Raw genomic sequence first — 25547 nt, 5'->3', positions numbered from 1 at the left:
GACATAGACGACGAGGTTCAACATCGCCTCCAGTGCGCCAGTGCAGCCTTCGGCCGCCTGAGGAAAAAAGTGTTTGAAGATCCCTCAAATCTGTCACCAACCTCATGGTCTACATGGCTGTAGTAATACCCGCCCTCCTGTAGAGCTCACAGACATGGACTATATACAGTAGACACCTCAAATCGCTGGAGAAATGCCACCAACAATGTCTTCGCAAGCTCCTACAAATCCCCTGGGAGGACAGATGCACCAACGTTAGCGTCCGCGACCAGTCCAACATCCCCAGCATTGAAGGACTGACCACACTTGGCCAGCTCCACTGGGTGGGCCACACTGTTCGCATGCCTGACAAGACTCCCAAAGCAAGTGCTCTACTCGAAACTCCTATACGGTAAGCGAGCCCCAGGTGGGCAGAGGAAACGTTTCAAGGACATCATCAAAGCCTCCTTAATAAAATGCAACATCCACCGCGACACCTGGAGTCTCTGGCCAAAGGCCGCCCTAGGTGGAGAAAGTACATCCAGGAGGGCGCTGAGCACCTCGAGTCTCATAGCGGATAGCATGCAGCTACATCGCCGAGAGCATGCAGAAACCAAGCGTTGGTAGCGGAAGGAGCGTGCGGCAAACCAAACTCCCCACCCACCTTTCCTTCAACCACTGTCTGTCCCACCTGTGACGGAGACTGTAATTCCCGTATTGGATTGTTCAGTCACCCGAGAATTCACTTTGAGTGGAAGCTAGTCTTTCTCGATTTCGAGGGACTGCCTATGATGATGATGGGTGCATGCGGGCAGCACAGCGGGTCAGGAACGCAAAGTTGTGAGCAACGTGCTGCTCAGAGTGACTTTCACTTAGTGGCCCCAATTGAAAGAATCATGCGGGTTTCCCGGCCGGGTCTGATCGTCATCGATGACGCCTTTCCAGCGCCCATATTTAAAGCACTCAACTCACTTGAAGGTTGCCAGAGGAGGGTGGAAGGTGATGGAGAAAGGTCACAATACTGTTAACTTTGGAAGGATGGATAGCCAAAGGCCAAGGGCTGCATCACGCTTCCCAGACTCATCGCTGCATCCTCTGGTGGAGGTTGTCAGAGCTCGCAGGGAGGTCCTCTTCCTGCTGATGGGCAAAGGAGATCTCCACAAGAAAAGGAGCCTGGTTGGATATAGCGGAGGAGGTCAGCAGCAGGGATGTGAGCAGGAAGACCTGATACTGTGCAGGAAATGCTGCAATGATCTCAAGAGGTAAAGAGAGTAACGCCATTCACCTTGATCCTGAAGTGCCCGTCACCACATCCCCATCACTCTGCATTCCCAAGCCTACCCCTGCACATCATTCCTCACACCAACATACATTGCAGGTCCACCCATCTCACTATGTACCTACTCACATCACCCTCTGACTAACCACCCCTCACCTTCAAAATACTGCAATCATAGCAAGTAACACCACAGCAGGAGGCCATTTGGTATTGGCACCCCACTCCCTCAGAGTCACCCTCTAGAGGTGTAACCCATCCATCCCTTACACCCATTCTATCACTCTCACTCAAACTTCTCTTCTTTCCCTCATTGTAGGAGGAGAGCCCACAAGAGAGCGAGGAAGAGAACCGGACGTGACCCTCCAGTAATCGCACATTTTACAGCTCTGGAAATTTCGGAAGCTTAAGAGATGCTGGCAGTGGGAGGGAGACATGGATCAGCAAATGCACCACTCAATGAGCATATGCTAGCTGTGGACAACAGACGGCAGGCACCAAAGAGAGATATAATCTTTGACTTGGGCAGTCATGGCCCCACTGCTGTGCAGCAACAGTGCTCTGCAGCTCCTTGTAGCAGGGAAGTGCGGGTGGTCTATGAGAGGGTTGATGGAGAGAGGGGACATGGAAGTGGCTCTGCTCAAAGCCCTCACATTTTTTCCCCCATTGCCTCCCCCTCAGTCAGAGCCCCACATGCTGCCTCGGATCGCGATGGCCGAGTCTGCCCCTGCACAATCCCAAGAGGAGCAGACTTCGGCAGGGCCCTCTCAGGCTCCAAATCCCAGAGGATGTCCGCCAAAAGTGTCTAAGCAGTCGCAGCAGGGAAGTGAGCAGCCTGCAACTACGTCCATGGAAGCCACAGGGGTTGCACCTCATAGAAGCACTCGCAAAAGAAAATTGACACAAAAATGGTTGCACATGGGTGTATCATAAAATGTTAGTGCTACGTTTCAGATGTTTCGATTGCACACACAAATGTTTTTCTTTGCACCACTTGTCCATTTTTGCCTCAAACCTTGGAAGTTTCTTTGTCACTTGGAGTGAATGGTGACATTATTTAACCTCAAGCATTGGGGCTTTGGGTGAGAGGAATGGCATTGTAGGGATACTTTATGGTGTTGTTGCAGGGGTGGGTGAACCCATGGGGCAGACGTGGCTGCACTGGAGCATGTTAAGTGAGTCTGGCCATGATGAGGCCATCCCAGGCAGCAATGTACACCATTGCTGGTGCCACCGACATCTCAGGTTCATTCTCCTCCTCGTCTTCCACCTGTTCGTTCCCCCTCCTCCAAAGCATCTGTGTGACATGCTCCTCCTGCAGCTCCAATCCTCGCTGCTGTGCTATGTTGTGTGGGGCGCAGCAGACAACGATGATTCTGGAGGCCCTGGCTAGTGCACACTGAAGGGCTCCTCCAGATCTGTCAAGGCATCTGAAGCGCATTTTCAGCATGCCGATGGATTGTTCTACGACGCATCCAGTGGACATGTGGCTCTCATTATAACGCTCCTCAGCTTCAATTCGTGGCATCCTCAAGGGTGTCATGAGCCACGTCTTCAGTAGATACCCCTCGTCTCCAAGCAGCCAGCCAGTAAGTCTGTTTGGAGGAGCGAAGAGTTGAGGGAGGGTGGATTGGCGCAGGATGAACAAGTCACATCAGCCGTCGGAGACTCTGGCGCACACATGCATAATCATCTTTTTATGGTTACAGATGAGCTGCATATGCCCTGCACCCGTGGGAAGTCAGCCAGAGCAAAGTTGATATAATTCGCTAACTTGTGAAACAGGGCATCGGTCACCTGGATGATGCATCTGTGGTCAGCCGACTGCGAGATCCTGCAAATGTCTGCTGCAGATCCCTGGAAGGAGCCTGAGGTGAAGAAGTTGAGAGCGGTGGTGACTTTGACAACCGCTGGTAAGGCGTGTGCACCAGGCCCTCTGGGCTGCAGGTCTTGTTCCAGCAAATATCTGTGATGACCTGGTGCAATAGCCTGAGCCTCCTGAAGCACTGCTGCTCAGTCATGTTGAGGAGGCTCATCCTCTGCCTTCGGTGCAGTGCAGCCCTGCGATGGTTGGAGGATCAGGTCGTTGGGGAGAAGGCTGCTGTTGAGGTTGCTGCTGCTAGTGTGGTTAGTGTTGTTAGTGCTGGGGCTCATCTTGGTCCGATTCTGAAGACCAAGGTGAGACAGTATAAGCATCAGCACCCCATGCTGATGTGGTAAATGACAGCTCAAGTGATCAGAGGGCCAAGCCCACAATGTTTTAATAATGACTAGCAATGAACTAGCAGAAATGAGCTGCAAACTCCAGAATCCTAAATCTGTGCACAAAATGCTTTTCCCTTCGGCAACGAATGAGGTGTAAGGTGTGTGTATTTATGTGGTATTCCCAGCCGGCAATTAACGCACTCGCACAATGGCCACTAAGCTGCCGCCTCCCTTTCACAGGCGAGGTTCCCGAGCTGCATGCTTCCTGTATTCCTACTGTTAAATTCAGAAGCTGCAGTTAAAAATCATCTTAAGGGTCTGATAACAAGCAGTTAATGAGTTGAGTTAGGTCGCCAGCCTCTCGTCGATCGGGTTGTGGTGCACTGGGTAACACGCCAGAGTTAAAGGCGCAAGACGCCGGGATCCCGACACCTGCTTTTTACAGCTGACTCGCCTCGAAACACAATCTCTCAAACAAAAATTACACTTTCAATTGAGAATGGATATAAACCATGGATTGGATTTGGAAAAAAATAAAAATACTAACGAAAACAATGGAATCTCCCTGGCTTTGTATTAATATATAATGAAAACTCCCTTTTCCTTGTAAGGTAAGCCTGGGTGCTGGCCTTCCTAAGGTTGAGAGTGAAAAGAGAGGTGGGGGGGGGAAAAAGAGAGAGGTGGGGGGGGGGGGGAAGAGAGAGGTGGGGGGGGGGGGAAGAGAGAGGTGGGGGGGGGGGGGGAAGAGAGAGGTGGGGGGGAGGGGGGAAGAGAGAGGTGGGGGGGAGGGGGGAAGAGAGAGGTGGGGGGGGGGGAAAAGAGAGAGGTGGGGGGGGGGGGAAGAGAGAGGTGGGGGGGGGGGGGAAGAGAGAGGTGGGGGGGGGGGGGAAGAGAGAGGTGGGGGGGGGGGGAAGAGAGAGGTGGGGGGGGGGGAGGAAGAGAGAGGTGGGGGGGGGGGGGAGGAAGAGAGAGGTGGGGGGGGAGGGAGAGAGAGGTGAGGGGGGGAGGGAGAGAGAGGTGAGGGGGGGGAAGAGAGAGGTGGGGGGGGGGAAGAGAGAGGTGGGGGGGGGGAAGAGAGAGGTGGGGGGGGGGGAAGAGAGAGGTGGGGGGGGGGGGAGAGAGAGGTGGGGGGGGGGGGAGAGAGAGGTGGGGGGGGGGGAAGAGAGAGGTGGGGGGGGGGGGAAGAGAGAGGTGGGGGGGGGAAGAGAGAGGTGGGGGGGGAAGGGGGGGGAAGAGGGGGGGGGAAGAAAGAGGTTGAGGGGGGGGGAAGAAAGAGGTTGGGGGGGGGGGGGGGAAGAGAGAGGTGGGGGGGGGGAAGAGGGGGGGGAGAGAAAGAGGTTGGGGGGGGAAGAGAGAGGTGGGGGGGGGGGAAGAGAGAGGTGGGGGGGGGGAAGAGAGAGGTGGGGGGGGGAAGAGAGAGGTGGGGGGGGGAAGAGAGAGGTGGGGGGGGAAGAGAGAGGTGGGGGGGGGGAAGGGGGGGGGAAGAGGGGGGGGGAAGAAAGAGGTTGGGGGGGGGGAAGAAAGAGGTGGGGGGGGGGGAAGAAAGAGGTGGGGGGGGGGGAAGAGGTGGGGGGGGGGGGAAGAGAGAGGTGGGGGGGGGGAAGAGAGAGGTGGGGGGGGGGAAGAGAGAGGTGGGGGGGGGGGAAGAGAGAGGTGGGGGGGGGGGAAGAGAGAGGTGGGGGGGGGGAAGAGAGAGGTGGGGGGGGGGGAAGAGAGAGGTGGGGGGGGGGGAAGAGAGAGGTGGGGGGGGGGGAAGAGAGAGGTGGGGGGGGGGGGAAGAGAGAGGTGGGGGGGGGGAAGAGAGAGGTGGGGGGGGGGGAAGAGAGAGGTGGGGGGGGGGGAAGAGAGAGGTGGGGGGGGGGGGAAAAAGAGAGAGGTGGGGGGGGGGAGAAAGAGAGAGGTGGGGGGGGGGGAAGGGGGGGGGGAGAAAGAGGTTGGGGGGGGAAGAGAGAGGTGGGGGGGGGGGAAGAGAGAGGTGGGGGGGGAAGAGGGGGGGGGGAAGAAAGAGGTTGGGGGGGGAAGAGAGAGGTGGGGGGGGGGAGAAAGAGAGAGGTGGGGGGGGGGGGGGAAGAGAGAGGTGGGGGGGGGGAAGAGAGAGGTGGGGGGGGGGGGAAGAGAGAGGTGGGGGGGGGGAAGAGAGAGGGGGGGGGAAGAAAGAGGAAAGAAAGACCTTTTAAAAAAACATTTTCAGCAAGATGAGATTTGATGGGAGGCTGAAAATCACGTTAAATGGAACATCTTGTGGGAAGACAGTATGCTTTGGTTATACAGTCAAACTTAATTTAAAACAGTTGAGATCTGAAGTCAGGGACAAATGAACTGGGGATTCAATACTCTCACTTCATCCGGCATCATTACTGAGAGCTCCAGAAGTGAGAGAGAGTGTGAGTGTGTGAGTGTGAGTGTGAGAGTGTGTGTGTAAAATTCAGGAACACATATTTTATTTCCTACAATATTACATTTAAAACCAACATCTATGAGATGAGCTACCAAAGAGTTGCTTTTCATAAATAACTCATACACTGACCCAGATCAGCAATTAGTATTTACTGAATGAGCACAGATAACTTTAAACAGCAATATATTGTTAAAAACTTACTTTCTAATTTGAGTAATCAAATTTGAAAAGGGCTTTTCCCATGCATACATTTTGATAATTCTCATTCCTGCTATCACCTCATTCATGGTTCGAATTCTGTTATCGGTCAGTATTGCAGTCTTGCCCCTATGAATAAGAGTTCAGCGAAAGAGAAAAATTATACAAGTAGAAACATTTTAATAAATTACTTTTCATTCTAAAATTCTTTGCGATAGTCTCATGATCCCCAGAACTTACTGTAGAAAAGACACAAATCTTCAAACATTTCTTGATTCATATATACAAAGAACACAAGAATTAGGAGCAAGAGTAGGCTATACGGCTCCTTGAGCCTGCTCCGCCATTCAATATAAGAAAGACAGACTTGCATTTATACAGCACCTTTCATGACCACCTGACATCTCAAAGCACTTTACAGCCAATGAAGTACTTTGAGTGTAGTCACTGTTGTAATGTGGGAAACGCGGCAGCCAGCTTGCGCTCAGCAAGCTCCCACAAACTGCAATGTGATAATGACCAGATAAAGTGTATTTGCTATATTGATAGAGGGATAAATATTGGCCAGGACACAGCGATAACTCTCCTACTCTTCTTCAAAATGGTGCCAGGATGTCAGGATTTTATAATAGTACTGATTAATAATCGATGAATTAATATGACAATAGATACAGCAGCTGATTGCTCAATAATGAGTCAGGGTGTGTATTACAAGAACTTCAGGGGCATACCACTAAAGGCGAGTTCAGAAGAGCTGAAAACATATTCAGGGGAAAAACTACAGACGCTTGGACAAATGGAGTGTATAGTGCAAGAGGCAACAAGAAAGATTCCCTATTATAGCAAAATACTTCAATCGGCTGACACTTATGGCCAAAGATTGGCTAAGAGTGCTTCGTTTGGATTGGTACAGCATCTGTGGTATAGAAATGGTCAAGTCTCGGCTAGACAATCTGCTGGAGAAATATGCTAACATGTGTGAGGACTCATACAAGGGTATCAAGGGATACAATGCATATATTCGAATTAGGTCGGATGTCAAACCTAATTTTTGTAGACCACAACCGGTACCATTTGCATTAAAATCGCAGGTTGAGCGAGAGCTTGACAAGTTGGAGGAAACTGATTTTTAGTGAAGACTGATAGGAGTGACTGGGGCACCCCATTGGTCGTAGTTCTGAAGACATAAAAAATGGTATGGCTCTGTGGGGATTATAAAATTACCCTGAATTGAGCAGTTGATGATGAACAGTACCCTTTACCGACATCACAGAACTGGTGGGAGCTAAAGTCTTCAGAAAATTGGATCTCTCCCACACCTATGCTCAACTCAACTTTGACAAGGATAGTCAGCAGTGTCTGACAATCAACACATATAAAAGGTTCATATCCATACACTAAGTTGCCTTATAGTACCAAGTCCTCACCAAAGATATTTCAGGCTACCATGGATTAGATCTTACAGGGAATAAATCACTGTTTGTGCAATCTAGATGATGTGTTGATAGCCACAGAGAAGGAAAACCTGGAAATCTTAGAAGAATTATTCAGACGATTCAATGACCATAATCTGAAGCTGAAGAGTAAACGTGCATTCAGACAGTGTGAGGGGGTTTATCTAGGATTGCAGGTTGATGAAAATGGTCTCCAACCAGTGAAGGAGAAAGTGCAGGCCATCATGATGGCTCCGGAACTGGAAAACGTTACTGAATTACGATCCTTTTTGGGCATGGTCCAATATTATGCTCATTTTCTTCCCTGGACTAGCAACAGTGCTCGCACCACACCATTATTTATTTTAAAAGGTGTGCATTGGATATGGGACAAAGAGCAACAGAATGCATACGACACATGCAAGCGATGCTTGGGCAATAGTGCTCTTCTTGTCCATTATAATCTGACTCGTGAACTAAGACTAGCATGTGATGCCTCTGGGCATGGTGTGGGAGCAATGATCAGCCATGTTATGAACGATGGGCAGGAAAACATGGTTGCCATTGCATCGCGTACACTCAACAAAAGCAAACAAGATTATGCCCAGACTGAGAAAGAGGTTTTGGCAATTATATTTGGTATTAAAAAGTTTCACCAGTTTCTTTTGGGACACCGATCACAAACCGTTATTAGCTATCCTAGGCCCAAAGGCGGCGATTCCATCTATGGCTGCTTCCAGGTTGCAAAGATGGGCTATTTTATTGTCTCAGTACGGTTACAGAATCGAGTATCGTATGTCGAAGCAGAATGCAATGGCTGATGCCCTTTCAAGGTTGCCTCATGAAGATGCTGAAATTGGCCACAAACAGCCAATTTTCACTCGATGTCGTTGATGAGGACTTTCCGGTCACTGTCTCGGTTATTGCAGAGCACACACAGAAAGATGCCACGTTACAGCGGGCCTATGAGCACATCCTGCGACAGTGGTCTGAAGATCAGATGCATTTTGACAAGAGAATAAAGCCCTTTTATCACCGTCGGCACAAATTATCATGTGAGCAGTGATGTCTAAAATGGGGCCTGAGAGTAGTCATTCCCAGTGCACTACAGGCCAAAGTCTTGACAGAACTTCAGTGAGCATACTGGCATTGTAGGCATGAAAGCGGTGGCCAGAAGTTTTGTTTATTGGCCTGGGTTGGATAAAGACTTAGAAGTATTAGTAAGCAAGCGTACTATCTGTCGAGACTTCAGGGCCATGCCAGCTTAACATGAACTTGGCCAACAAGACCATTCCAAAGAATACATATTGATTTTTGCGAGAGGGGCAGTGATAATTTCCTGGTTCTAATCAATAACCATTTGAAATGGCTGGAGGTACGACATATGGGGGCATTTACAACTAGAACTTTGGGGAGTCAGGAGGCGAGTCACTCGCTGCAGAATACTCAGCCTCTGACCTGCTCTTGTAGCCACAGTATGAGAGGCTGGTCCAGTTAAGTTTCTGGTGAATAGTGACCCCCACTTATCAGCCGAACCTGGATGTTGTCTATGTGGGCACAGACTGCTGCATTATCTGAGGAGTTGTGAATGGAACTGAACACTGTGCAATCATCAGCGAACATCCCCACTTCTGACCTTATGATGGAGGGAAGGCCATTGATGAAGCAGCTGAAGGTGGTTGGGCCGAGGACACTGCCCTGAGGAACGTCATCCACCTCGATGGACAAAATCGCAGGCTTTGTCTCCACTACCACTGTGATTTGGTCACTCCTACCCATAGGGTCATGGACAGATGCATCTGCAACAGGTAGATTCACAAGGACGAGGTCAAGTAGCTTTTTCCGTCTGTTGCTTCTCTCAACACCTGCCGTATATCATTCTGGCATCCATGTTCTTCAGGACTCGGCCAGCTTAATCAATAGTGGTGCTACCGAGCCACTCTTAGAAACATAGAAAATAGGTGCAGGAGTAGGCCATTTGGCCCTTCGAGCCTGCATGGTGACAGACATTGAAGTTCCCCACCCAGATTGCATCCTGAGCCCTTGCTACTCAGTGCTTCTTCCAAGTGGTGTTCACATGGAGGAATACCGGTCAAACTGGCCTTGCCAACGATGCACACATCCCGAGAATGAATACACAAGATAAAATCTCAGATTTGAAATTGAGATTTGCGATGCAAACAGAACCATAGGGAAAACAATTGATCAAATGTGAAAATAATCTCCAAACAAAATCCGGCTTGAATCGAGCACTTAAAAAAAATATATAATCAGTAACCCCTCCAAAACCCACAATACAACTTTTCAAGTTTTACTTCAAAATAGGCCTCTGTAAAATGATCATACCTCAGTATTGAAAACCACTTTCCAAAGATGGTTTGTGTGGGCATCAGGATAAGAAGCACAGACATTCCAGCCAGGCAAGATGGTCCTATTTCTTGCCAAAGCAGTGCTACTACTGCAATTGCTTGCAATGGCCCAACCCACAGAAAATGCAGGAATATGGTTACCTGTAATAATTATAAGCAACATTGAAAGACTTTTTTTTTTGTAAAAGTCTACAAGTTAAGAGGAAAGTTCTTTCATGCACACAGAAAATATAATATAAAGACACTAAATTTGGTAAGCTAAAAATATAGACACTAAAATTGTGCTGTGGTATATTCGCACACAAGTATGCTAAAAATAAATTTTAGACAAATATATTAAGCAGACATGTGTTTGTATCAGTTATTTCAGGTCACAGGTTCAAAATATAGTGATAAAACTTTCCCTGAAAATAGCCAATATTTAGAAAAAAAAATTACAAGTTTAAGATACATAGCTTGTTGTAATCTTTTGCGGAAATTGGATCCAATTTCCCTGCCACTACCACGAGGGATAATTTATTCCACAAGTACTAATGACTAGAATTAGGGGTTGGAAACCATAACTTGGGGTCTTTGTCCCCTTTACATTGATCTGAACTTCCAGCGCTTCCCAAGAAAGGCAGAGGACCTGTATCCACAATAAGCACACTCCTGTGTAAATGAGGTTGTTGGGAGGGGGCATTCCCACCCCACCGACTTCATTCTCCAATTTCCTATAATTTTGCTGGCAGGGCACCCAGAAGCAGCAGACCTTAAGGTCTCCATCACCCCCCCCAACCCTAAACACCGCCCCCCTGCCTCCTCTAACTTACAAGCAAGTTCCTTCCCCTACTTTTAGGGACGCTAGGCCAGGAATTGGCTGGAACCCATCAAGCCTTCGGCAACAGGTGACTCTCCTGTCCTACTTCCAAGTGTTGAGCCTTCCCAGGAGTGGGGTGGTACAGGGGGTTAAATTAGGCCATGAGAAAGTTCTGACACATCAAATGCGAACATACTTCAGATGTGCTGTGTCTGTCCTGCACCCAAGTGGAAGCAGGAAAACTGGCTCCATGGCGTTTATTTTCAATGTTAAAAATTACTGACAGTCATGCTTAAACAACAATTTGCAGCGATACATCAAGGCAACACATTCTGACCCACCAGCCATCAACATCTTCCTCCTGGTATGCCACTATCAACTGCTCCTGCTCTGTGTGGCACCAGGGCACTTCCCTCTGGCGCTCCTATTATACCTCACATCAACCGTAAGTAGAACTTTGTGTAAATTCCATGTAACATGGAAACCTCCAGTCACTCCGTCAAGTGGGTCACGTGTCAGTAGGGGAACATTTAGGGAACAGTGATCATAGTATCATAAGGTTTAGATTAGCTATGAAAAAGGACATGGGGCAATCTAGAGTAAAAATACTTAACTGGAGGAAGGCAAATTTCAGTGGATTACGAACGGACCTGTGAGAGGGAAGAAGACTCAAAGTGGGACGTCACAGGAAAGCAAGTAGGTGATGATTGGTTGGTGAATATTTCTCTTTTTTCTCTAAACTAGGGCTTTGGTTTAAATTAAGAGCCGTGATTATAGATTAAAAACTATACATAGATAAAACTTGAAAACCTAATTACTTAAATAACATACAATAGAGATGGAAGAGCAGGTGATGTGTTGCAACTGTAGCATATGGGAGCTGGTGGACACCAGTGAGATCCACAGCGACCACATCTGCCGCTCGAGGAACTTCGGCTCAGAGTTGATGAGTTGGAGTCCGAGCTTCAGACACTGTGATACATCAGGGAGGGGGAGGGTTACCTGGACACTTTGTTCCAAGAGGCAGTCACATTCCTTAGGTTAAATACTTAAAATTTGGCCCATGGTCAGGGACAGGAGAGTTTGAATACGAGTGAGGCAGGTATGGGGACCCAGGATGTAGTGATGGAGGAGCCTCAACCCTTGCACTTGCTCAACAGGTACGAGGCTCTTGCAGCCTGTGTGGACAAGAGCGGGGACTGCAGGGAGGGTGAACAAACTGACCACAGCTCCCAAGAATTCACTTTTAGAGTGGAAACAAGTCTTCCTTGATTTCGAAGGACTGCCTATGATGATGATGATGGGCCATTCATGTTGGGGGAGTAAAAAGGAATGTAGTAGTGGTAGGGGACATTATAGTTAGAGGGATAGACACGGTTCTCTGCAGCCGAGAGCGTGAGCCCAGAAGGCCGTGTTGCCTGCTCAGTGCAGGGTTAAGGACATCTCTTCGGGGCTGGAGGGGAACTTGGAGTGGGAGGGGAAGGATAGCCAGTTGTCATGGTACATGTAGGTATCAACGATATAGGTAGGACCAAGAAAAAGGTTCTGCTGAAGGAGTACAAGTAGCTAAAGGTTAAATTAAAAAGCAGAGCCACAAAAGTAATAATCTCTGGATTGCTACCTGAGCCACGAGCAAATTGGCATAGGGTCAATAAGATCAGAGAGTTCAATGCGTGGCTCAAAGATTGGTGTGGGAGAAATGGGTTTTGATTCATGGGGCACTGGCACCAGTACTGGGAGAGGAGGGAGCTGTTCTGTTGGGACGGGCTTCACTTGAACCATGCTGGGACCAGTGTCCAGGCGAATCAAATAACTAGAGCTGTAGATAGGGCTTAAACTAAATAGTGTGTGTGGGGGGGGGTTCAGGTGAAAGAAAATGTAGAAAGTTAAAGAGAAAGGAATGGCAATAGTGCAGGGTAGCGACAGGGGTAATAATAACTAGTGTGACAGGAAGGGACAGAGCGTACAAACATAAGAGTGCACCAGCAAATAGGGTCAGAGTAGGGAAATGGTAAAAAGACACCATTAAAGGTCCTTTATCTGAATGCATGCAGCATTCGTAACAAGATAGATGGATTGACGGCACAAATAGAAATAAATAGGTATGATCTGATAGCCATTAGAGAAACGTGGTTGCAAGGTGATCAAGGCTGGAAACTGAATATTCAGGGTTATTTGACATTTCAGAAGGACAGACAGAAAGGAGGTGGGGTAGCTCTGTTAATAAATTATGAGATCAGTGCAGTAGTGAGAAATGATCTTGGTTAGGAAGATCAAGATGTAGAATCAGTCTGGGTGAAGATAAGAAATAATAAGGGAAAGAAGTCACTGGTGCGAGTAGTCTATAGGCCCCCTAATAGTAGCTACTCTAGGACAGAGAATAAATCACAAAATAATGAGGGCTTGTAAGAAAGGTTCTGAAATAGTCATGGGCGATTTTAATCTTCGAAAACATTGGACAAATCGAAATGGTAAAGGCAACCTTGAGGACGAGTTCATAGAATGTAATAGGGACAGTATCTTGGAACACTATGTTGTGGAACCAACCAGCGAACAGGCTATTTTAGATCTTGAAATTGTGCACTGAGACAGGATTAATTAATGATCTCATAGTAAAGGATCCGCTAGGGAAGAGTGATCATAACATGATAGAATTTCACATTCAGTTTGAGGGTGAGAAACTTAGGTCTGAAACTAGTGTCATAAACTTAAATAAAGGCAATTACAAAGGTATGAAGACAGAGTTGCGAAAATAGATTAAAAGGTAAGATGGTAGATAAGCAGTGGCAGACATTTAAGGAGATATTTCATAAATCTCAACAAAGATATATTCCAGTGCGAAAGACTCTACGAGAAGGATAAACCATCCGTGGCTAGCGATGGATGGTATCACATTGAAAGAAAAGGCATACAATGCCGGGAAGATTAGTGGTAGGCCAGAAGATTGGGAAATTATTCAAAACCAGCAAAGGATGACCAAAAAAAAATAGAGGAAGAAAATAAATTGAGAGAGTAACCTAGCAAGAAATACAAAAACAAAGAGTAAAAGCTTCTACAAGTATATAAAAAGGAAGAGAGTAGCTAAAGTAAATGTTGGAGAATGAGGCCGTGGAATTAATAATGGGAAACAAGGAAATGGCAGAGACTTTGAACAAATATTTTGTATCCATCTTCACAATAGAAGACACTAAAAGCATCCCAATAATAGTAATCAAGGGGCAAAAGGGAGGGAGGAACTTAAAACAATCACTATCACTAGAGAAAGTACTAGTCAAACTAATGGGACTAAAAGCTGACAGGTTATCTGGACCTGATCCTCGGGTTTTAAAAGAAGGCACTGCAGAGTTAATGGATGCATTGGTTGTAATCTTCCAAAATTCCCTAGATTCTGGAAAGGTCCCAGAGGATTGGAAAACCTCAAACGTAACGCCTCTATTTAAGAAAGGAGCACGACAAAAAGCAGGAATCTCTCGGCCAGTTAGCCTAACATCTGTCATTGGTAAAATGCTGGAATCCATTATTAACGAGTAGTAGCAGGACATTTAGAAAATTATAATACAATCAAGCAGAGTCAACATGGATTTATGAAAGAGAAATCATGTTTGACAAATTTGCTGGAGTTCTTTGAGGATGTAACGAGCAGAGAGGCTCAAGGGGAACCAATGGATATGGTGTATTTGGATTTCCAAAAGATATTCGATAAGGTGCCACATAAAAGGTTACTGCACAAGATAAGAGCTCACGGGGTTGGGGTAATATATTAGCCTGGATAGAGGATTGGCTAACTAACAGAAAACAGAGAGTCGGGATAAATGGGTTATTTTCAGGTTGGCAAACTATAACTAGAGGGGTGCCGCAGGAATCGGTGCTGGGGCCTCAACTATTTACAGTCTATATTAATGACTTGGATGAACTGAGTGTGCTGTAGCCAAATTTGCTGATGATACAAAGATGGGTGGGAAAATAAGTTGTAAGGAGCACACAAAGAGTCTGCAAAGGGATATAGATAGGTTAAGTTAGTGGGCAAAAAATTGGCAGATGGAGCATATGTGAGGTTATCCTCTTTGGTAGGAAGAATAAAAAAGCAAATTATTATTTAAAATGAGAGAGAGACTACAAAATGCTGCATAGTTTCAGAATAAGGGGTCGTACATTTAAAATGCAGATGAGGAGGAATCTTTCTCTCAGAGAGTCGTCAATCTTTGGAATTCAGTGAGCTGTTGAGGCTGGGTCAATGACTATATTTAAGCTGGAGATAGACAGATTTTTGAATGATAGTGAAGTCAAGGGTTATGGGGAGCAGGCAGGAAAGTGGAGTTGAGGTCACCATCAGGTCAGCCAACGATCTTATTGAATGGCAACTATAGAGGAATCTCCCTGTTCTCAACCACTGGGAAAGTCATCACTAGAATTCTCCTCAACCGTCTTCTCCCTGTGGCTGAGGAGCTCCTCCCGGAGTCATAGTGCGGATTTTGTTCCCTACGGGGTACAACGGACATGATGTTTACAGCGCGACGGTTGCAAGAAAAATGCAGGGAACAGCACCAACCCTTGTACATGGCCTTCTTCGACCTTACAAATGCCTTTGACACTGTCAACCGCGAGGGGCTATGGAGCGTCCTCCTCTGTTTTGGCTGCCCCCAAAAGTTTGTCACCATCCTCCGCCTGCTCCACGACGACATGCAAACCGTGATCCTGACGAATGGATCCACCACAAACCCAATCCACATCCGGACCGGGGTCAAGCAAGGCTGCGTCATCGCACCAACACTCTTCTCGATCTTCCTCGCTGCAATGCTTCATCTCACCGTCAGCAAGCTCCCCGCTGGAGTGGAACTAAACTATAGAACGAATGGGAATCTGTTCAGCCGTTTCCGCCTCCAGGCTAGATCCAAGGTCGTCCCATCCTCTGTCATTGAACTATAGTATGCAGGCGACGCTTGTGTCTGCGCACACTTGGAGGCCAAACTCCAAGCCATCATCAACACCTTCGCCAAGGCATACGAAAGTATGGACCTTACACTAAATATCTATAAAACAAAGGTCCTCCACTAACCTGACCCCGCCACATAAGACTGCCTCTCGTCATCAAAATCCATGGCAAGGCCTTGGACAATGTGGACCATTTTCCATACCTCAGGAGCCTATTGCCAGCAAGGGCAGACATCGATGACGAGATCCAACACTGCCTCCAGTGCACCAGCACAGCCTTTGGTCGCCTGAAGAAAAGTGTTTGAAGACCAGGACCTCAAATCTGGCATCAAGCTCATGGTCTGCAGAGCAGTAGTGATACCCGTCCTCCTATATGACTCAGAGAAGTGGACTATATACAGCAGACATCTCAAATGCTGAAGTACCACCAGTACTGCCTCCACAAGATCCTGAAAATCCATTGGAAGGACAAACACACCAACGTCAGTGTTCTCGCTCAGGCCAACATCCCCAGCAATGAAGTATTGACCACACTCTATCTGCTCCATTGGGTGGGCCACTTCATTCGCATGCCCGATATGAGACCCCCAAAGCAAGCGCTCTACTCGGAGCGTTGACACAGCAAGCGAGCCCAGGTGGGCACAGGAAACACTTCAAGGACACGCTCAAAGCCTCCTTGATAAAGAGCAGCATCCCCACCGACACCTGGGAATCCCTGGCCCAAGACGGCCCAAAGTGGAGGAAGAGCATCCAGGAGGGCGCTAAGCACCTCGAGTCTCGTCGCCAAGAGCATGCAGAAACCAAGCACAGACAGCGGAAGGAGTGTGCGTCCACCCAAGCTCCCCACCCACCCACCCACCCTTTCTTTCAACCACTGCCTGCCCCACCTGTGACAGAGGCTGTAATTCCTGTATTGGTCTCATCAGTCACCTGAGAACTCACTTTTAGAGTGGAAGCAAGTCATTCTCGACTCCGAGGGACTGCCCATGATGATGATGGATATGAAATTGGCTAATTGACATGGGAGTACAGGGCACAATTTCAAAATCTGCAGATGAAACAAAACTTGGGAAGTATAATGAACAGTGAGGAGGATAATGATAGACTTCAAGAAGACAGAGAAAGGCTGGAGAAATGTGCAGACACATGGCAGATGAAATTTAACGCAAAAAGTGTGAAGTGATACATTTTGGTAGGAAGAACGAGGAGAGCCAATGGGCCAAAAATCTATGGACACATACGATGTGTGCAAACCGCATGCACCAAAAACCGGCACTGGAGAACTGTCAAAATGGCTTTTTTGACACCCATCCGCGGAAGAAGGGCCTTCACAGGCAGAGATTCGGGCTATTTGCCCAACTCTTGCCCAGCAAATGTCCTTCAAACTCTTACACCTGGTAAAAGCAGGCCTTTACCAGTGTAAGAGTTTTAAAAGATAGAAAAATAAAATCTTATCAATAATTTTTTTTAAATCTTAAAATCCAGTCCATTAAGGTAAGTTTATTTTTACTCCATTAAAACAAAGAAAATTCAAAAAAATTATTTTTTACCTAAAACATTTAATTAAATTCAATTTCAATTAATTTTAAATATGTGAAGTGTTTTTCTTATTTAATGTTTATGTTTTTGGGGGTATCGCCATTATAGAAACGGTGATCTCCGTACAAACGGAACGCACCATTACTGTGAATGGGGAGACGCCATTTTCATTGGTTGGTCAAGCACACGTGATCCCAGGCTGCACACACGTTCCGGGAATATGTGGGCCCACACTGGACTGCCTCGGAGCGCGTCTACGCTCCTCCGGGACCACCAGCTACTTTCATGAAAAACATTTTGCTTGGAGGCATCTGCCCGCAGAAAGCCTCCAACCGCAATTTCTGGGCCAATGTAAACTAAAGGGTACAATCCTAAAGGAGGTGCGTGAACAGAGAGACCTGGGGGTATATGTGCACAAATCATTGAAGGTGGCAGGGCAGGTTGAGAAAGCAGTTAAAAAACATACGGGATATTGGGCTTCATAAATAGAGGTATAGAGTACAAAAGCAAGGAAGTTATGATGAATCTTTATAAAACACTGGTTCGGTCCCAACTGGAGTTTTGCATATAGTGCAGAAAAAATTGACAAAAATGGTTCCAGGGATGAGGGACTTCAGTTACGGGGATAGACTGGAGAAGCTGGGCTTGTTCTCCTTGGAGCAGAGAAGGTTGAGAGGAGATTTGATCGAGGTGTTCAACATCATGAGGGGTCTGGACAGAGTAGATAGAGAGAAACTGTCCTCATTGGTGGAAGGGTCGAGAACCAGAGGGCACAGATTTAAGGTGATTGGCAGAAGGACCAAAGGTGACAGGAGGTAAAACGTTTTCTTTTTAAACGCAGCGAGTGGTTAGGATCTGGAATGCACTGCCTGAGAGGGTGGTGGAGGCAGACTCAATCGTGGCTTTCAAAAGGGAATTGGATACATCTTCAGGGCTACAGGAAAAGAGCAGGGAGCGGGACTGGCTGAAGTGCTTTTGCAGAGAGCCGGCATGGACTCAACAGGTCGATTGGCCTCCTTCTGTGCTGTAACCGTTCTATGTTTCGATTCTATGATCTAAGGCCTTTAACTTGATGAATGTCCCAAGGGGCTATGCTGTAGAAAAAGTAATGATCAGTGGTAATGAAACAGTTAGGAGAAATGGCTTAAACCAGGATTGAAAAGATATGCAATGAAGGAGGAAGAGAAGCAACAAGGCAGAGGGGTGAGGGAGAACGTTCCAGAGAGGAGGCCGATACACCGGTTTATTTTGTCACAATTGGTCGACGAAAGAAGGCACAGGTGATTAGAGTTAGTGGACGGAAGACATGACCGGAACATATCGAGAAAGGCTGCAGAGGTGAGGGCTTGAAGGAGATGATGGAGTAATTTGTAAACAAGGATGAGGATCTCACGTTCAGTATGTCAGGGATGCAAAGCTAATGGAATGCAGCAAACATGGGGATGGTAAACAAGTACCACACAACAAAGCTAGAATGGGTTATCGTTGTGTAGAATGTAGCAACACGACGGACTCAGTCTTTGCAAAATTCAAAGAACAGTGTCTCAGCTCAGCCACACCTTGATGGTTTAGTTTTTCTGATTCATACTGTTGAGGAACACCATTAATATTCATTATTTATTTTAATCATCTTTCAATACAAAACTTTTATTATGGTATTTTTCGTGAAAATTTTCATCTTTTTAAAACCAGAAAGATTGGTTGCATTTATAAAGGGGAAAAAAAAGATGTATTATGACATTCTCCACCATCGCCCCCTCCCCTCCCCCCAACCAATAATCACATACAGTATTTATTACCTGATCAAATTTGTTTACATCATTGGTTAACAGGTTTACTATGTGACCTGTGGTTGTTTTTGCCAGTGAAAGGTTGTTGAGACGAAGTGCCTGAAATATACGGAATATAAAGTTATTATTCTAAACTAGCAGAGACTCGCAAAACATTTGGGTCAAATTAGTATCTTTATTGCAACAGTACTTGTTTAGACCGTCATCTTCGTCTATAGAATCAACGCTGATGTCCCCCCTCCCGCTCCTCGGCCCCACCCACCATGCCCACGCCCATTGGCCCCGTCACATCCACTGCCGCCTCCTCATTGGCGCTGGGTCTGTTCCAATCAAACTTTTAAAATTCACGCCATCATTCCCCACCCTGATTGGTTGCGAGGCCAGGCAGGTCCTGATCACCCATTGGTTGGTGCAACTGTCACTCATTCTGGACCCGGTGCTCCAAGCCCCCACCCCCCCACCCATGGACAGACAAAAACTGATTATTATTACAGAAGATTATTGAAAATAAGTAGTTTGAAAGTAACGGTTTTTTTGAATTTGCATTCCCTATTTGTTCCATTAATGTCAGTAGGAAGAACTCATTTTGGTTTCCCACATATTTGCAAGGCTTACTCCATGCACTACAAGCGAAAGGAATCAGACACGTGATTGTGTTTCGCACGAGTGTATAAGAGTGAGAGATTAAAGTCCCTTCCGTAAAAATAAAACGGGGAAGGTGGCTCAACCATGGCTAACAAGGGAAATTAGGGATAGTGTTAAATCCAAGGAAGAGGCATATAAATTGGCCAGAAAAAGCAGCAAACCTGAGGACTGGGAGAAATTTAGAATTCAGCAGAGGACAACAAAGGGTTTATACAGGAGGGGGAAAATAGAGTATGAGAGGAAGCTTGCACGGAACATAAAAACTGACTGCAAAAGGTTCTATAGATATGTGAAGAGTAAAAGATTAGTGAAGACAAATGTAGGTCCCTTGCAGTCAGAATCAGGTGGATTTATAACGGGGAACAAAGAAATGGCAGACTAGTTGAACAAATACTTTGGTTCTGTCTTCACTAAGGATGACACAAATAACCTTCCAGAAATACAAGGAGACTGAGTCTAGAGAGAAGGAGGAACTGAAGGAAATCCTTATTAGTCAGGAAATTTTGTTAGGGAAATTGATGGGGTTGAAGGCTGATAAATCCCCAGGGCCTGCAATTCTGCATCCCAGAGTACTTAAGGAAGTGGCCCTAGAAATAATGGATGCATTGGTGGTTATTATCCAAAATTCTATAGACTCTGGATCAGTTCCTATGGATTGGAGGGTAGCTAATATAACCCCACTTTTTAAAAAAAGGAGGGAGAGAAAACTGGGAATTATAGACCGGTTAGCCCGACACCAGTAGTGGGGAAAATGTTGGAATCAATTCTTAAAGATGTAAGAGCAGCATATTTGGAAAGCAGTGACAGGATTGGTCCAAGTCAGCATGGATTTATGAAAGGGAAATCATGCTCGACAAATCTTCTAGAATTTTTTGAGGCTGTAACTAGTAGAGTGGACAAGGGAGAACACCAGTGGATGTGGTGTATTTGGATTTTCAAAAGGGTTTTGACAAGGTCCCACACAAGAGATTAGTGTGCAAAATTAAAGCACATGGTACTGGGGGTAATGTATTGACGTGGATGGAGAACTGGTTGGCAGACAGGAAGCAAAGTGTAGGAATAAACGGGTCCTTTTCAGAATGGCACGCAGTGACCAGTGGGGTACCGCAAGGTTCAGTGCTGGGACCCCAGCTATTTACAATGTACATTAATGATTTAGACGAAGGAATTGAATGTAATATCTCCAAGTTTGCAGATGACACTAAGCTGGATGGCAGTGAGAGCTGTGAGGAGGATGCTAAGAGGCTGCAGGGTGACTTGGACAGGATAGGTGAGTGGGCAAATGCATGGCAGATGAATATAATGTAGATAAATGTGAGGTTATCCACCTTGGTGGCAAAAACACGAAGGCAGAATATTATCTGAATGGTGACAGATTAGGAAAAGGGGAGGTGCAACAAGATCTGTGTGTCATGGTACATCAGTCATTGAAAGTTGGCATGCAGGTACAGCAGGCGGTGAAGGCGGCAAATGGCATGTTGGCCTTCATAGCGAGAGGATTTGCGTATAGGAGCAGAGAGGTCTTACTGCAGTTGTACAGGGCCTTGGTGAGGCCACACCTTGAATATTATGTACAGTTTTGGTCTCCTAATCTGAGGAAGGACATTCTTGCTATTGCGGGAGTGCAGCAAAGGTTCACTAGACTGATTCCTGGGATAGCAGGACTGACACATGAAGACAGACTGGATCGACTAGGCTTATATACACTGGAATTTAGAAGATTGAGAGGGGATCTCATAGAAACATATAAAATTCTGACTGGATTGGACAGGTTAGATGCAGGAAGAATGTTCCTGATGTTAGGGAAGTCCAGAACCAGGTGTCACAATCTAAGAGTAAGCTGTAAGCCATTTAGGACCGAGATGAGGAGAAACTTCTTCACTCAGAGAATTGTGAATCTGTGGAATTCCCTACCACAGAAAGTTGTTGAGGCCAGTTCATTAGATATATTCAAAAGGGAGTTAGATGTGGCCCTGACAGCTAAAGGCATCAAGGGGTAGAGAGAGAAAGCAGGAATGGGGTATTAAAGTTGCATGATCAGTCATGATCATATTGAATGGTGGTGCAGGCTCGAAGGATCGAATGACCTACTCCTGCACCTATTTTCTATGTTTCTATTATATGGCAACTTTTACAAGGCCTGGCAAGGATTCTGGAGAGGTCCCAGCAGATTGGAAAACCGCAAATGTAACGCCCCTATTTGAAAGCATAATTCAATTAAGCAGAGTCAGCATGATTTTATGAAGGGGAAATCATGTTTGACAAATTTGCTGGAGTTCTTTGAGAATATAACGAGCAGGGTGGATAAGGGGGAACCAGTGGATGTGGTGTATTTGGATTTCCAGAAGGCATTTGATAAGGTGCCACAAAAAAGGTTACTGCACAAGATAAAAGTTCACGGGGTTGGGGGTAATATATTAGCATGGATAAAGGATTGGTTAGCTAACAGAAAACAGAGAGTTGGGATAAATGGGTCATTTTCCGGTTGGCAAACAGCAACTAGTGGGGGCCACAGGGATTGGTGCTGGGGCCTCAACTATTTACAATCTATATTAATGACTTGGAAGAAGGGACTGAGTGTAATGTAGACAAGTTTGCTGATGATACAAAGATGGGTGGGAAAGCAAATTGTGAGGAAAACACAAAAAATCTGCAAAGGGATATAGACAGGCTAAGTGAGTGGGCAAAAATTTGGCAGATGGAGTGTAATGTGGGAAAATGTGAGGTTATCCACTTTGGCAGAAAAAATAGAAAGCACATTATAAATTAAATGGAGGAAAATTGCAAAGTGCTACAGTACAGAGGGACCTGGGGGTCCTTGTGCATGAAATACAAAACGTTAGTATACAGGTACAGCAAGTAATCAGGAAGGCAAATGGAATGTTGGCCTTTATTGCAAGGGGGATAGAGTATAAAAGCAGAGAAGTCCTGCTACATCTGTACAGGGTATTGGTGAGGCCACACCTGGAGTACTGCATACAGTTTTGGTACGTATTTAAGGAACGATGTACTTGCATTGGAGGCTGTTCAGAGAAGGTTCACTCGGTTGATTCCGGAGAGGACGGGGTTGACTTATGAAGAAAGGTTGAGTAGGTTGGGCCTATATTCATTGGAGTTCAGAAGAATGAGAGGTGATCTTATCGAAACAGACAAGATAATGAGGGGGCTCGACAAGGTGGATGCTGAGAGGATATTTCCACATAAGGAGAACTAAAACTAGGCGATATAATTTCATTATAAGGGGCCGCCCATTTAAAACTGAGATGATGAGGAATTTCTTCGCTCAGTGGGTTGTAAATCTGTGGAATTCTCTGCCCCAGAGAGCTGTGGAGGCTGGGACATTGAATAAATTTAAGGCGGAGATCGAGAGATTTTTGAGCGATAAGGGAATAAAGGGCTATGGGGAGCAGGCAGGGAAGTGGAGCCGAGTCCATGATCGGATCAGCCATGATCGTACTGATTGGCGGAGCAGGCTCGAGGGTCCAGGTGACCTACTCCTGCTCCTATTTCTTATGTTCCACAAGCAGCACCTCGTAATATTTACCTGTATAAATCTTTGAACTTAGCTTTTAGCAATTAAAAACTTTGGAAAATATAATTTAGAATACAAATTTGGCATGTCAAGGTTTCTGTTTTCATGCCCTCAGTGGGATTCTTCCACAGGAGGTTTGTTGGCAGCACACGATTATTTTGGCAGCACACAAATATTATGCGTGCAGCTTATCAACGTGTTGGGGTTCGGAAAGTTTCACTGTTGCAGGTACAAATAAGTATCAGTGATGGTTAGTCATCATGACCTGCAAAATTAGAAGTTACAAAAGGTGGGCCTTTATTAAAAGAAGGAACATTAGACAGAATGGAATGGATGCCAAATCGAAAATATACATCATTAAATACACCATTAAACCTCAACAAGCATCAGGGGCTAGATTTTCTACCCAATGAATGTAAAAGCGCAATAGAGAATAAAAAGATAAATGCAGTTAAAGTAGTGTAAACATTTTCTTTCATTTTTCTGCCAACGTAACCATGACTTCCCAGCACAAGAAATGCAGTGTTCCTGCTCGGCTTATACAGAGTGAGGGGCAACACTCGGGTGAACATGCTTTAAATATTGGATCAATCAGCTTCTTCTGTGATATTCATGATTTGCAAGATCAAATTTCTCACACCATCATTGCCACCAGGGTTTAGACTTGTAGGACCCCAAGTTTCCACACGATAAAAAACGGGTGCCCCTCCGAGCTGGGCGCCCGTTTTTCGCGCCTAAAAAAAAATTCGCGATTCTGGAGCATTCTGCAGCTCCTTGTCTGTTTGGCGCGGCGCCCAGGGGGGCGGAGCTTACACTCGCGCCGATTTTGTAAGTGGGAGGGGGCGTGTACTATTTAAATTAGTTTTTTTCCTGCCGGCAACGCTGCGCGTGCGCGTTGGAGCGTTCACGCATGCTCAGTGTGAAAAAAACATTGGCACTCGGCCATTTTTGTAGTTCTTTGTAGCTGTTTAATTTTTGAACATTTTTTAATAAACGTACATTGCCATCAGCACATCAGCACTTGCAGCCTTCTCACTGTCTCCTTCCCCCGCCCCCCCCGCGGGAAAGAACGGGCGCCTCCCCCTCCCCTCCTTCCCTCTCCTCTACCCCCCCCTTCCCTCTCCTCTTCCCCCCCCTTCCCTCTCCTCTTCCCCCCCCTTCCCTCTCCTCTTCCCCCCCCTTTCCCTCTTCTCTCCACCCCCCCCCTTTCCCTCTCCTCTCCCCCCCCCCTTCCCTCTCCTCTACCCCCCCCCTTCCCTCTCCTCTCCCCCCCCCCTTCCCTCTCCTCTCCCCCCCCCTTTCCCTCTCCTCTCCCCCCCCCTTTCCCTCTCCTCTCCCCCCCCCCTTTCCCCTCTCCTCTCCCCCCCCCTCCTCCTCCCCCTCTCCTCTCCCCCCCCCTCCTCCTCCCCCTCTCCTCTCCCCCCCCTCCTCCTCCCCCTCTCCTCCCCCCCTCCTCCTCCCCTCCTCCTCTCCTCCTCCCGCTCCTCCCCCTCTCCTCTTCCCCCCCCTTTCCCTCTCCTCTCCCCCCCCCTTTCCCTCTCCTCTTCCCCCCCCCTTTCCCTCTCCTCTCCCCCCCCTTCCCTCTCCTCTTCCCCCCCCTTCCCTCTCCTCTCCCCCCCCTTCCCTCTCCTGTCCCACCCCCCTTCCTCTCCTCTCCCCCCCCCCTTCCCTCTCCTCTTCCCCCCCCCCTTTCCCTCTCCTCTCCCCCCCCTTCCCTCTCCTCTCCCCCCCCTTCCCTCTCCTCTCCCCCCCCCCCTTTCCCTCTCCTCTCCCCCCCCCTTTCCCTCTCCTCTCCCCCCCCCCCCCTTTCCCTCTCCTCTCCGCCCCCCCTTTCCCTCTCCTCTCCGCCCCCCCTTTCCCTCTCCTCTCCGCCCCCCCTTTCCCTCTCCTCTCCTCCTTTCCCTCTCCTCTCCTCCCCCCTTTCCCTCTCCTCTCCTCTCCTCTCCCCCCTTTCCCTCTCCTCTCCTCTCCCCCCTTCTCCCTCTCCTCTCCCCCCCCCCCTTTCCCTCTCCTCTCCTTTCCCTCTCCTCTCCTCCCCCCTTTCCCTCTCCTCTCCTCCCCCCTTTCCCTCTCCTCTCCCCTTTCCCTCTCCTCTCCCCCCCCATTTTCCCTCTCCTCTCCCCCCCCCCTTTCCCTCTCCTCTCCCCCCCCTTTCCCTCTCCTCTCCCCCCCCCTTTCCCTCTCCTCTCCCCCCCCCTTTCCCTCTCCTCTTCCCCCCCCCCTTTCCCTCTCCTCTCCCCCCCCCCTTTCCCTCTCCTCTCCCCCCCCCCCTTTCCCTCTCCTCTCCCCCCCCCTTTCCCTCTCCTCTCCGCCCCCCCTTCCCCTCTCCTCTCCGCCCCCCCTTCCCCTTTCCCTCTCCTCTCCCCCCCCCTCCGTCTCCTCTCCCCCCCCCTTTCCCTCTCCTCTCCTCTCCCCCCCCTTCCCTCTCCTCTCCCCCCCCCCTTCCCTCTCC

At 47.6% G+C, this 25547-nt stretch overlaps 1 protein-coding gene across 1 annotated transcript in view; it reads right to left on the bottom strand.

The window, feature by feature from the left end:
• Positions 1 to 25547, bottom strand: part of abcc4 (ATP binding cassette subfamily C member 4 (PEL blood group)) — a 443243-nt gene that overhangs the window by 341712 nt on the left and 75984 nt on the right. Inside the window, exons 4-6 of the mRNA XM_070892652.1 lie at positions 18928 to 19017; positions 9836 to 9999; positions 6060 to 6185 (exon numbers count right to left, since the gene is read on the bottom strand). Of these exons, the coding sequence (XP_070748753.1) occupies positions 6060 to 6185; positions 9836 to 9999; positions 18928 to 19017 (380 nt within the window). The remainder of the gene's footprint in view (positions 1 to 6059; positions 6186 to 9835; positions 10000 to 18927; positions 19018 to 25547) is intronic.

The sequence above is a fragment of the Pristiophorus japonicus genome, chromosome 10 (genome assembly GCF_044704955.1).
Source record: "Pristiophorus japonicus isolate sPriJap1 chromosome 10, sPriJap1.hap1, whole genome shotgun sequence".
Classification (NCBI taxonomy): domain Eukaryota; kingdom Metazoa; phylum Chordata; class Chondrichthyes; family Pristiophoridae; genus Pristiophorus; species Pristiophorus japonicus.
Note: the sequence above shows the minus strand (reverse complement) of the source record. Positions and strands in the feature narration are given on the sequence as shown.